The 14527-nt window shown below is 39.7% G+C and overlaps 1 protein-coding gene across 1 annotated transcript; it reads right to left on the minus strand.

The window, feature by feature from the left end:
- Nucleotides 1–9001: 9001 nt before the first annotated feature.
- LOC121388442 (CD40 ligand-like) lies at nucleotides 9002–13456 on the minus strand. Its single transcript, XM_041519760.1, has 3 exons — nucleotides 13444–13456; nucleotides 11871–11957; nucleotides 9002–9613 (listed from the first exon to the last, which is right to left on the minus strand). The coding sequence occupies exons 1-3, from the start codon at nucleotides 13454–13456 to the stop codon at nucleotides 9216–9218; spliced, it is 498 nt and encodes a 165-aa protein (XP_041375694.1). The 3' UTR covers nucleotides 9002–9215.
- Nucleotides 13457–14527: the final 1071 nt, after the last annotated feature.

Below are 14527 nucleotides of genomic sequence, written 5' to 3' on the forward strand. Positions count from 1 at the left end.
CTTTTGCCGGCAGAGCTCACAGCGCAGTACGCATCATCAACAATGGGCCCGCTGAATCTGTAATACAGCTGTCACAGCGTATGGGTTGCAGCTTCTCACCTGGAAGTAAAGTTGTAAAATCTTTTTAAAAAATGCAAGAGTACAAATTTGGACAGCGGCTTAAAAAGAAATCTATTGAGTATAAAAGAAAAAGATGTCAAACTAGAAAGTCTCTGTATGCACTATATGAGATTCATCAGGAACAACAAACATATCAGAAAGGCATTATGCTACAACAAAGCACCAAACACAAAAAAGCTGAGCATAATTATGCCAAAAAAAAAAAAATTCAGACAAATAAAAATTAAATACTAAAAGAAAACAGTGATTTTAAAAGCAGTTCACCTCACAGAAGACAGTGTGGTACATGCTGTTGGTTACAAAAGCCTTGCAGTTTGCATTCTTTTCTACCATTATTAGCAAGCCTGGATTCCAAAACCAGGTGACTTGCATTTACACAACAGCGAACATGACATAAATGGCTTATTTCAAAAATCCCATGGTACATAGCCATGTCTGTGGGAAGTAATTTGTTCTCTGCCATGTAGGCCAGGCGATGGGCCCTCTCAACTTTTGCTCCTGGGGAACAAGGCCACACAATTCTCTGTCTTCCATACCCATCGGGTGTGACACTTCCCTGCCAGACAGTGCATTTGAATTGTTCAACATTAAATTTACTTTTCTTATCAAGCAGATATTTTAAATGGTGCCAAAAGTCATCCATTGTGAATGCTAATAGACTGGTACCAGTATATGCTAATTAACAGACAAACCTGAATATTAATAACAAATTTAATTGTTCATGGAAATTGCTGTATAGGTTCCATTAGACCAAATAAATTCCTATTGATGACCATAGTAACAATTCTTAATAAAACCATAGTAAAAATTCTTAATAAAACTAACAGAAGCAACGTTTCAAACCACCGGGTCAGTATATACACTGACAGTGTGGTACCTCCCACTGATAATTATTCGAAGAAACTAAACTGTCACGTATCGTTTTAAGCACTTACAGGAAGTTTACAGTACCCACCGTCTGGTCCGCACAAAATGCCAGTGGAAATGTTTATTCCCACCCCAGTTACTGACAAGTACACAGTGTCACTAGTGTAATAATTGTTCACGTAATAAAACATGTGGAACTGATGGGGCATTTGTCATATTATTTGCACAAATAACCAGAGTCACATATATCCACCAATCACGGCCATAGTTACGGTTTACTCCTTAAACATTTGACGGTGCACTTCGAACTCTGACCTGACAATCACATGATTGGTACATTACAACCAGCAGATGTATCCTGGAAATACTCGTCATTTCATGCAACGGTTTGAGGAAGTTACCCACAGGCCCTACGGACATCTCTTGGTGGACTTGAAACCGACCACGCCCGAACATTGGCGCCTTCGACCTAATGGTTTAGAGACGGGGCCGTCCGAATGGTATAAAAGCACGAACGTAACGGCGAATGTCTCAGAAGAGTTTCAACCACCGTCAGAGAAAGAGTTCTACGTGCAAATCATGCAAAGGAACGCATTCAAGAGAAAATTACCAGGCATACCCACCTACGAAAGTGACGACAAAGAAGATGAGGTAGAGCCCTATCTGAAAAAAGTCAAGAGGATGCAGTCTTGCGATACGTGTGGTCTGGTCTTTAAAGACGGGAGTGACTTGCAGCGACATCAGCGATTTAAAACGTGCGAGGAGGGAAATGAAGAAGAGGAGCCGTCGTCCGATCTGGAAAACGAAGGCGTATGTCTGAGGATCGAGCGTGAATTCGACATCAGTCGTGATTATATCGAAAGCAAGAGGAAACGCTACGAAAGAAAGAAGTGTTTTATTTAACGACGCACTCAACACATTTTATTTACGGTTATATGGCGTCAGACATGGTTAAGGACCACACAGATTCTGAGAGGAAACCCGCTGTCGCCACTACATGGGCTACTCTTCCGATTGGCAGCAAGGGATCTTTCATTTGCGCTTCCCACAGGCAGGATAGCACAAACCATGGCCTTTGTTGAACCAGTTATGGATCACTGGTCGGTGCAAGTGGGTTACACCTACCCATTGAGCCTTGCGGAGCACTCACTCAGGGTTTGGAGTCGGTATCTGGATTAAAAATCCCATGCCTCGACTGGGATCCGAACCCAGTACCTACCAGCCTGTAGACCGATGGCCTGCCACGACGCCACCGAGGCCGGTGAAACGCTACGAAGAAAAAAACATGTCCCAAGATGCTATCGAAAGAAACTTGAAGACTTTACAATGGAAGTTATTTAAAGACACGTACTCTCGCTTCCTGGCCTATATGCATTACTTAAACAAAATTCTACAGTCTGTGAATCCGAAAAGACCTCAAATTCGTTCTCAATTATATCAGTATCGTTCGTGGATCGGCGAATAGTTGGATGAACTAGACGGCGACATTACCGATGGTGATAATACTGATGATGACGAGGATGGTCGACATCTGGTGTTTCCTGACACACAGGTCAGGTTCCCACGCCCATAGCTGTCCAAGTCCTTAACCCAGAGGTACTCTAAGTAGGTCAAGGTTAGCGTCCCCGTGACGTCACACCCCACGTTTAGAGATCAGCCAATCAGAAGAGGCCACGCCCAGGTCACGTGACATCAGGGGTCAACGAGTACACATGGCTCTCAAGTGCTCCCCCCTCTACTACTGCTGTCATTGATATGTGAGTATCGAAGGGTACGATGTCACGAATATAGCATAAAGTACAATAATTAAACATGTTTGCTACATGTAGGTTCCTTATTTTGTTTCACCTGCCAGATTATTTAGATATTCTGAATCATGTACACTGCAGCTTTGTTAAGGGGAGTACGCTAAATGTTGAAGACAAGCAAATATTGATTCATGGTAGAGTTGCAAAAGTTACAGTCAACTATTTGTGTAATATTAAAACAAGAAAAAAGTGGACCTCAGCTTTTACGGGAGGGTTCGGACGACCCCCCCCCCCCCCCCTAAATACGGGCCTGATATATATATATATATATATATATATATATATATATATATATATATATATATATATATATATATATATATATATATCGCAATTTAAAATTAAAATATTAGAAGTTCACGGAGACAGGTAGGCCTGTATTAGATATTAGTAAGACTGAAAACTAGAAACCTGGGTGTGGTCTATTCACTTGAAGTACATTAAAGTTACATTCTCTGGTTACCATATTATAACATCATGTACAAATGTGAAATACAAGCTCAAATGCACTTTTAAAAAAGTTGTGTGTGTTCGCTATGAACGGACATCGTTAAACGTATACGCTTGATTCGTCGCCTGTGCCGCCATAGCTCGACAAAGCACAAACGACAGCCTGTTGTCAGTTTCAGTTAACACGTGCGTTTGCGGATTTCAAACTATTCGTCTCAAAAAATTAAAAGAGAAATCTTGCGCTGTACGAAGAACGTTCGGTTGAGGATACGGTACTAGAGTCTTTAGTTAAAACCGGTTTGATCTTACCAACGTATTATCGACTTTCGTACCTTCCTATTTCAGAATTGTTATTTTATAAAATGTTAGTAGAACTTTCAAAGTTTAGTTTGTATACTAGACTGACCGCGCATTTCCAAAAAAACACCTTTTTAGGTCTAAGTAATGAATAAAAATAATATATAGTCTTGAAAAATGTTACGTAAATCGAACACAGTACCCTCTTCCTCTACCCCTAGAGCGTTACGTAATTAGTAACACCCCATTACATGTAACGCCTATGCCAACAGCTGGCCACTGTCAAAATTTCAAGGCAAATCCTCCACTCACCGACCCCTGGAAAGGCGTTGTACCATACCTCTATGGATATAAATATGTTTTGGAGATATGAGACGACCCCTTAATCAAGACCGTTAAATTTGTTCAACAATTGCGAAATCTCACGTAATCTCTTGTTGAGGAATTCTGTACTTGTGATAAGCCAATGAAAACCGAGATCGGTACGAGACGGTCAAAAGTGTTCCACTTTCAAAATCATGGCTTTGTTTTTGACCTGGATAAGCCAGCGTAGTGAAACCAATGCGGAGTGCGGCGTCATATGCGCCAAACGTAATTGGATTTTTTGTTAAATATGCTTAAATAATAAAAAATATTCCAGGGAATGTAGTTTTAACTAATTGTAACCCACCGTACACCTACGGAAGACGACAACATAACAAAGACAATATATATATATATCTTTGTTTCACACGAAGGAATGTAACAAAAGCTATTTTATTTGGTACACAAAAAGAAAACCCAATAATTTAAATGAAACTCTAGTGCAATGTTTTCCAACCTTTCTCAAATTAGTGTCTCTCTAAACATATATTTCTACGATCTATAAGGTTCAGTGCCAGGAAAGAATATTGTGGGTTAGCACCCATCTTCGAGGTATGATTTTACTGAAAATGAATTCACTGTGTGGAACCCATATCGGATATTGATACTGTCCTTGCTAGAGTATGTAGAGAATGTAGAGAAATTAAGTATTAAAGTTTTGGAAGTCACTTACCCACTCATAAAGTTCGGACAAGGTCATATAACTTTAACACTGCAAAACACAAAACACATAATAACGCATTTCTTTTATTAAACATTTAAATTGCGACTATACGGCTAATTGCTGCACCAGGGGATTTTTACGTTTTCGAACGTTTATATTTATTATTCAGAATTAACTGTTGGCGTATTTGTTTGTTAAAAGTCTTAAATAAGGGTCTACGATTGTTTTATTATCAGTTGTAACTTTAAGTTATATGTAGTTCAATTATGGTGCTAAGATAAGTAGCAAGATTATAGCTACGACAGAACCAATATCCGGTGTCGGTCCTACACAATGGAATTGTGTTAATGAGATAGCTTTACGGAATTAAAGGAATGCACTTGTAATAATCAAATAGGAACTATTATATTACAACAAACAAACAAAACAATTGCTTTGTTGCATTCACAATATTAACAATTTCAGGGACATAAAAACCGTATTCTGGTTTCTTTAACCTTCCCCATCATTTAAGTTAGTTTTAACAGCCTACACTGAAATTAATCCGTCTCTCCTACCGTACGTAGTTTTGTTTGTATTTGTTTAGAATTTACCGCCTCTTTAAACGTAAACAAATGTCTCCTTTAAAGGGATGGTACCAGTCTGGTTGAAAAACATTTCACTAGTCGATATTTATAACAATTTAGTTTCACAAATACTAGATACATACATACTGCTACTAGTATATATATATACATATAGATATAGATATAGATATAGATATATATATATATATATATATATATATATATATATATATATATATGTATGCATGTATGTGTGTGTGTGTGTGTGTGTGTGTGTGTGTATGTGTATGTGTGTTTGAGTGTGTGTGTGTGTGTGTGTGGGGGGGGGGGGGTGTGTGTGTGTGTGTGTGTGGACATAGAGGTTAGTACGAGACACTAATTATTTACTACATTATACTAGTATACAGGCGCCTGTGCAGGGAGGGTTTCGGAGGACAGCCCACCCACTCCTTGCTAAAAGCGATTTTTCTACTTTTTTAAAAATATTTTTTTCGGGAGAGGGGAGGTGCGGGCATGAGACGAACCCACCTAGATATTTAGCTCGCAACAGTCTAGACCCGCCACTGCATAATTTGCTGCAACCGCGCCTAGTAAACAATACAAAATGTTACGATGTTGTGTTAACTTCAGTTTGAAAGCTTATTGGGGGTTTTTTTCTAGTTTTAAATAATATAATACATTGAGTCTGTTACTTACATTAATCTGAAACAAAATTACATGGTCTAAAAAATCTGAATAAAAAATATATATTAAAACGTTGCCCTTCGTATATTAAATATTTTACTGTAGTTAAATAATGTCTGTAAACAGAAAATATTTGTTTTCTCTGATTTGATGTCACAAGCACTTGACACAGATTGGTATATATAGGTATACATTGTCCTAGGAAGCGGGGGGGGGGGGGGGGGGGGGGGGGATCTGTGTGTGCCCTCCACTTTTTGACACCTTCCTACGACCGTAGTACATGAAAGGTCTTTCATCCTTGTTGTCAAAACAATTTAACGAGCCTTTCAAACATGCAATGGCAATGATTATAATTAACATAACCGAATATTTACCAGTTTCACTCATCACCTATATCCCCTTCTAACAAACAAAAAAAAAGCTATCAGTTAAAATAATAATCCGATTAACATTGGATGAAAAACATCTCCTCTCTGTGCATTTAGATAAAAACTATTTACTGCCTTCTGTCGAATGTACAGGTCGAATGGCTAATGTTCGGAAGCAGGTCAATATGTACTCGCGGAGAAACATACCCCACCAAAACCTACCCATTATTAGTCGAAACGTACCCACTTTCTGATCAAAACGTGCCAGTATTTCTGTCAGAAGATCCAAGAGTTAAAATATCAAATAATCACTCCTCCACCAAAATAGTGTACTATCACGGTAGAGGCTTTGAAAGAAAATGATCGATAGAATATTTAAATCCTCCCGTGATCTGGACTCGATGTTAAAACCTTAACAATCGGAACAACAAAATGTATACATATATATCCAAGTTAAAACCATTCGTATTTAAACTGCTTATACTAGCTCAGACTACCAACTACCAGCACAAACTTGGCCAAAGTCTTGCTCTCACGACTTCTACGACTGACCATTTGCTAGTCTGAGCACTCTTACAAATGGATTCTCATCGCATAACCCGTTTGCTATTAATCTGAGCGCACCTGTTGTAAGGTGGGAGTTGGGTAAATTACAACGCAACCGTCGATTTGGTGAACTTCATCCTGACAATTGATAGTCTGAGACTAGCATTATATCCAAGGTTGCGGCTAGCTGGTGTGTCCTCTAGCTCTGTTCTGTTTACCTGTGAGATCAGAGATAGCGTGTACGTAGTGTTAAAAAACGTTAATTTTAAAAACGTCCTTTACGTCTAAAATACTCAAGATAGTCTAACTCTGATGCCACAGATCTTCGAATTTGAATTTGACTCACGATTGTAAATTGTATCTAGTGAAAACGATACAAGAAGAAACCCGACACCTTATACCAGACAGAGGTGTCTTGGTTTTTCTTGTAGCGTTTGTACTAAAGTACTGTCGGAAATAGGATACAAATTATTTTCGTCGATTATTTCTTTCATATTAAACTGACAAGTAAATATTTTGTAAATACCCATTCAATGATACTTTACCTAATTTAGCATTTTCTTGTTTGGGCTCTCATTGATGTACAAGGTAGTGTTAAACTGAAGATGTCAGTAAACAGGTGATTTGTGACCTTTATTGGAACAGACTATAACACATTTTGATCGATATGTGTCAATTTCATTTACCCTTAAACAAACTTTTAATTTAAAACTGCAAGTTAACTGATTAATGCGAGCTGTGATAAAGATTTTCAAATAAAAATGTATTTTCTACCAGTAGATAAAATTATTTCCTATAATCATTCATGGGCATATTGTTAAAGGTGTCTTCTTTAAATGTTAAATCAAAATTTTATATTTAAAAAAAAAGAAAAAAAGATTTGCAATAGCTGTCATTGAGCAACATTGAGATAGCACCATTAATACCGGTATAATGAATAACTCATAATGGTTCTTGACAGTTTTGCTCAAAAGTTACTTATAAATGACTACAAATATTTTGTTTTGGAGAGGGATAGGGGCAAACCATCATCAGAAACGTCCTTCACATATTTTAACAGCAATGAAATTGACACATGTTGACCAAAATTTGTTATAGTCTGTTCCAATAAAATGCACAAATCACCTGTTTACCGACATTTTTCTTTTAATTTCAAAAGTAAACTCCACCTTGAACATCAATGAGCGCCCAAACAAGTAAATGCTAAATTAGGTAGACTATAATTAAATAGATATTTACAAAATATTTACATGTCAGTTTAATATGTAAGAAATAATCGACGAAAATCATTTTTATTCTATTTCCGACAGTATTATAGTCATTAATATGCAATGCGATGTTCATAAATATACTCGAAGATGATAAAACTATTTTAAACACAGTACTAAGCGACATCTTAGTCGTTGAAAAATACTACTTTCCAACACTAACCTCACGTGTAATACAAACAGGGTAGGTCTAGAGGGCATTCAAGTTAGGTTGTGATGATCTTAAGTTTGTGACCGAGCCCTTATTCAAGGGTCTTCCATTATAACCCACAGTGCACGTCAGAAGGCAATAATCAGTTGTACTATCTCCCTTACCTCTACTACTATAAAATTATATAATATTTGATCTCGTTGTTTATATTTGTTAACACACAATGAAAACTGTAAATATAAAATCCACATGTAAAAGTAACATCACAGTAGTAGAATTTTAAGTATCACTTCACGGATCAATGAATTCAACCTCGATAGTCCGTAATTGTGACACGGGTTGTGATTAACATATTCGCTTCTAGTGATTGAAAATGCATTCGAATGATTTGTATTTTTCATTTATCAGTCCTCTCCATAGAATTTGCCAATGCTATTTTGTAAGTTTGGGCATTGAACGTTTTGGGACATGAGCATACAGCAGAACAGGTGGCCGGTGTGAATCGGTTCAAAAAAAAATTCAAATCTGAGACGTAAATGTTCTCAAATGTGGAGCGATAATGAAGATTGTAAAACATCTCCAATGTGGTATAATATGTCCCGAGAGCCAACAAGAAATCAGTGTATTGTATTAGTAAATTCATGATTTGAAGTTTAGCAATTTTATATAGATTTCTACAATAGATGACATCCGTGTAGCGAGACTTAAATTATCACGATTTTAGCCTAGCTAGAATTTTAAAAAAAACCCTCTTAAAATGGCATCTACACAAATTATTTAACAATTCTAATTAAAAATAAATATTGTAACATATTACAAAGAATTAAGACATTTATTGGTCTGGACAGCTTCGCTATTTAATTAAACCATTTTAACATGATTTGATCACAGTTGTAAAAAATAAAAAATTAAACATTTAATTTTTCAATGTTGACGTTGAAGAAACAGAGAAATCTTTTGGGAATGTCACTGGGCCCCATGAATGGATTTTCTTGATCCGCCACAGTGTATATCCGGTTTAAAGAGGTTTTGTTCAATACTGATGTTTCAAAACGTTTATGAACTATGAAAGACGTTTAGTTTTGAGGGAATTTCGGTTTACTGAGGTTTGCCTCAAATAATAAAGTCCAAAATAATTATCGTTCTTATCGCCCAACTTATGAAGATGCGTCATATCATTCACGCGCATCTCGACAATATCACCTGCTTCCATCTCAAACGTTCCGCTTTGGAAGCTGGACCTGATGTCCAATAGTTTCTCGTCTTCCTTTCCCGGGCTCCGCAGCCAGATGGAGTGAGAGACCGTTGTGTTAGCTGTGTCCTTCCCGTCATCCACAAACACCAGTCGTGAGTAGATGTCATACAACCCAGCAACGTTCACCTGCAGGCCGCCATCTTGGAGGTAGGTTATGTCCCGTCCAATGAACGACGATGCCGTCTTCCATCTTAGCTTATTTCCGGCTAAGCAGAAAACCAAGAAAAGAAACACATGTAACAGCTTAGTGTATATTTAGAACCACGTATCGCCTTATTATAACATCATTTACTAATGCAAACACAAGTGCAGTTTTAATTAGTCCGAAACATCTGTCATCAACTGAGTTTGACGTCAGAATCTGGGCCCCGTTTTACGAAGCGATCTTAGCGCTAAGATCACCTTAAGTGCATAGCTACCATAAGCACCTAAGGTGATTTTAGCACTAAGTGATAGCATCGTTAAATGGGGCCCTGGTTGCAAGTCTATGTACAGAACTAGAAGATGATGTCAACAATTTGGCCATATCGCATTTGCGCGATATTTAAAATGCAAATTCACCGTTTTAAATGGACTGGGTTTTAACACGGTAATCCCCTAGCCGCCGATTGCGACATTTTCGACAAATTATCCCTATGTCTCAGGTCAAGTCTGGTCTAAGGGTTTAACGTGCACATTCAGAGCAAGCTGTTGTAGCGCACGCCTATTATGGGCGTAGGTATCGATCCATGCCGGCTCCTCCGTCCAGGATAGGAACAGGCTTGGGTGGGTTTGAGGGGGGACTGCTCGAGCTGACAAGTGCAAGAGAGTACCAGCAGCCCAACCAGGGTCGGTAGCGGGCGGGGGCATTGGTGGTGCTATTACATTTTGATCCCGTAGGATTAAGTCCAAAATAAAAAAGATTACGCAGTTTTCATGAGATAATTTTGAATGGTTCATCGAAAAGAAATGGGGCTATCTGAGTAATTTTGACTTAGTTTACCGAATTGTACCTTCCTATTTCTCAAATATCGATCCATATTTTTCACAGAAGCGCCATCGGCTATCCGTCTTTCAGTGCAGATAACAATCTGCCGACCAATCAGACCGCCAATTTCTTTCAAATTAGCTGACCAATCAGATTCACTTCCTGTCTGTTCGGAATTTTACGCAAATCACTTAAAGGAACAACCAGGTCAAAGAATATGAGCCTTATGTGTTGGAAAAATGCATACTCGTCCACCAACACATATCGACAGTTTAACAACTGAAAACCTGTGGCCATGGGTGGTTTATTATTAAAATTACATGTTTTTCATTTGTTAAACTGTTCTGTATAGTACTGAGGTTTCATTATACAAATATATTTCACTGGTTTCCAGTTCAGACTGATCCAATTCCTTTGAGTTATATACCAGACTGATCCACGTCGAGCTGCCTCAGTTCAGACTGATTCAGTTCCTTTTGAGTTACTTACCGGACTAATCCTTGTCGAGCTGCCTCAGTTCAGACTGGATTCAATTCCTTTGAGTTACTTACCGAACTGATCCACGTCGAGCTGCGTCAGTTCAGACTGATTATATTCCTTTGAGTTATATACCAGACTGAACCACGTTGAACTGCCTCAGTTCAGACTGATTCACGTCGAGATGCCTCAGTTAAGAGTGATTCAATTCCTCTGAGTTGCTTACCGGACAGATTCACGTCGAGCTGTATCAGTTCAGACTGATTCAGTTCCTTTGAGTTACTTACCAGATTGACCCACGTCGAGCTGCCTCAGTTCAGACTGATTCACATCGAGCTGCGTCAGTTCAGACTGGATTTCAATTCCTTTGAGTTACTTACCGGACTCATCCACGTCGAGCTGCCTCAGTTCAGACTCATTCAATTCCTTTGAGTTACTTACCGGACTGATCCACGTCGAGCTGTCTCAGTTCAGACTGATTCACGTCGATCTGCCTCAGTTCAGACTGATTCAATTCCTTTGAGTTATTTACCAGACTGACCCACGTCGAACTGCCTCAATTCAGACTGATTCATGTCGAGCTGCCTCAGTTCAGACTGATTCAATTCCTTTGAGTTACTTACCGGACTGATCCACGTCGAGCTGCCTCAGTTCAGACTGATTCACGTCGAGCTGTCTCAGTTCAGACTGATCCAATTCCTTTGAGTTACTTACCGGACTGATTCACGTCGAGCTGCCTCAGTTCAGACTGATTCACTTCCATTGAGTTACTTACCGGACTGATCCACGTCGAGCTGCCTCAGTTCAGACTGATTCACTTCCTTTGAGTTACTTACTGGACTGATCCACGTCGAGCTGCCTCAGTTCAGACTGATTCAATTCCTTTGAGTTACTGACCAGACTGATCCACGTCGAGTTGCCTCAGTTCAGACTGATTCAATTCCTTTGAGTTACTCACCGGACTGATCCACGTCGAGTTGCCTCAGTTCAGACTGATTCAATTCCTTTGAGTTACTTACCGGACTGATCCTCATCGAGCTGCCTCAGTTCAGCTGATCGATCATTCAACTCGATGTGTGTCTCATCTGGCCGTCCGCTGTCAAAACCTGTATAATAAATATTTCTAAATATAGCATCATACAAACACAGGGCGTCATAACACACACACACACACAGACAAAGAAAGAGAGAGAGAGAGAGAGAGAGAGAGAGAGAGAGAGAGAGAGAGAGAGAGAGAGAGAGAGAGAGAGAGAGAGAGAGAGAGAGAGAGAGAGAGAGAGACTACTAGAGCACATTTATTTATTAATCATCGGCTATTGGATGTCAAATGGTCATTTTGACAGTCATAGAAAGAAAATCCGCTACATTTTTCCATTAGTAAGAAGGGAGCTTTTATATGCACCATCCCACACTGAATAGCACATACCATGGCCTTTGATATACCACTCGTGGTGCACTGGCTGGAACGAGAAATAGCCCAATGGGCCCACCGACGTGAATTGATGCCAGACCGACCGCGCATCAGGCGTGCGCTTTACCACTGGGCTACGTCACGCCCATCAGTCGATAGAATGCTTGGCTGTAGTGCTTTGATCGTAGGATCGGTCCCCCTTAGGCCTCCCCCCCCCCCCCCCACCCCACCCCACCCTCGGTGGACCCATTCTCTGATTAATGTTTTTTTCTCGTCCCATCCAATGCCCCAAGACTGGTATATCAACGACCGTGGTATGTGTTGTCATGTCTGTGGAAAAGCACATATAAACGATTCCATGTATCAATTGAAAATTGTAGCAGGTTTTCTCTGAAGACTACATGTCAGAATTATTGAATGTTTGACAACTAATAGCCGATGATTAGTAAACAATGTGCTCTAGTGGTGCCGTTAAGAGAAACATGATACAGCGTAGTCGTAAATACTTGTAATCCGAAAGGAATGCCCAAGCCTAGACACTCTTATTAGAATCAGATTGATATTGGTAGTCGAATGTAGTATGTACATACATAAGAGTGCAATACTAAAATCCTCTATCTATAAGAATCTCTAAGATTTTTGGGGCGGGACGTAGCCCAGTGGTAGTGTTCGCTTGATGCGCGGTCGGTCTAGGATCAATCCCCGTTGGTGGGCCCATTGGGCTATTTCTCGTTCCAGCCAGTGCTCCACAACTAGCGTAACAAAGGCCGTGGTATGTACTATCCTGTATGTGGGATGGTGCATATAAAACATTCCTAGCTGTTAATCGAAAAGAGTAGCCCATGAAGTGGCGACAGCGGGTTTCCTCTCTAAATATCTGTGTGGTCCTTAACCATATGTCTGACGCCATATAACCGTAAATAAAATGTGTTGAGTGCGTCGTTAAATAAAACATTTCTTTCTTTTTTTTTCTCTAAGATTTTGTTACAATTCTTTGTATTTTTGTTTTCTATAAGAATCTCAAAGATTTTGTTACAATTCTTTGTATTTTTGTTTTCTACAAGAATCTCTAAGATTTTGTTACAATTCTTTGTATTTTTGTTTTTGTTTTTGTGCCGGTATGCAGGTATATGCCTCTCCCAAACACCCTTCTGTTATCCCCATCACCTGTATAGACAGACCCGTAGCCAGCATTTCGAGTGGAAGGGTTCGACTAGGTATTTGTCGGGTTCTATGTATATACAGGCCCGTAGCCAGCATTTCGAGTGGGAGGGTTCGACTAGGTATTTGTCGGGTTCTATGTATATACAGGCCCGTAGCCAGCATTTCGAGTGGGAGGGTTCGACTAGGTATTTGTCGGGTTCTATGTATATACAGGCCCGTAGCCAGCATTTCGATTGGGAGGGTTCGACTAGGTATTTGTCGGGTTCTATGTATATACAGGCCCGTAGCCAGCATTTCGATTGGGAGGGTTCGACTAGGTATTTGTCGGGTTCTAGGTATATACAGGCCCGTAGCCAGCATTTCGATTGGGAGGGTTCGACTAGGTATTTGTCGGGTTCTAGGTATATACAGGTCCGTAGCCAGCATTTCGATTGGGAGGGTTCGACTAGGTATTTGTCGGGTTCTATGTATATACAGGTCCGTAGCCAGCATTTCGATTGGGAGGGTTCGACTAGGTATTTGTCGGGTTCTATGTATATACAGGCCCGTAGCCAGCATTTCGAGTGGGAGGGTTCGACTAGGTATTTGTCGGGTTCTATGTATATACAGGTCCGTAGCCAGCATTTCGATTGGGAGGGTTCGACTAGGTATTTGTCGGGTTCTATGTATATACAGGTCCGTAGCCAGCATTTCGATTGGGAGGGTTCGACTAGGTATTTGCCGGGTTCTATGTATATACAGACCAATAGCTCGCTCTCTCGCTCTCTCTGTGTGTCTCTCTGTCTCTCTCTCTCTCTCTCTCTCTCTCTCTGTGTGTCTGTCTGTCTGTCTCTCTCTCTCTCTCTCTCTCTCTCTCTCTCTCTCTCTCTCTCTCTCTCTCTCTCTCTCTCTCTCTCTCTCTCTCTCTCTCTCTCTCTCTCTGTTGTTAACTTTCTTTACTTTTCAGGCAGTCCCGAAATGTTTGTTTTTTAAAGCTTAACCGTATCTATTTACAATTCAAGGGAATACCCTTGAATGAATGATAATAATAATAATAATAATATAATTAACCGCATAGGAAGACTGGTAGTGCCACACACTGCCACCAGTCCATTGCAGTTT

Source organism: Gigantopelta aegis, chromosome 14 (assembly GCF_016097555.1).
Source record: "Gigantopelta aegis isolate Gae_Host chromosome 14, Gae_host_genome, whole genome shotgun sequence".
Lineage (NCBI taxonomy): Eukaryota > Metazoa > Mollusca > Gastropoda > Neomphalida > Peltospiridae > Gigantopelta > Gigantopelta aegis.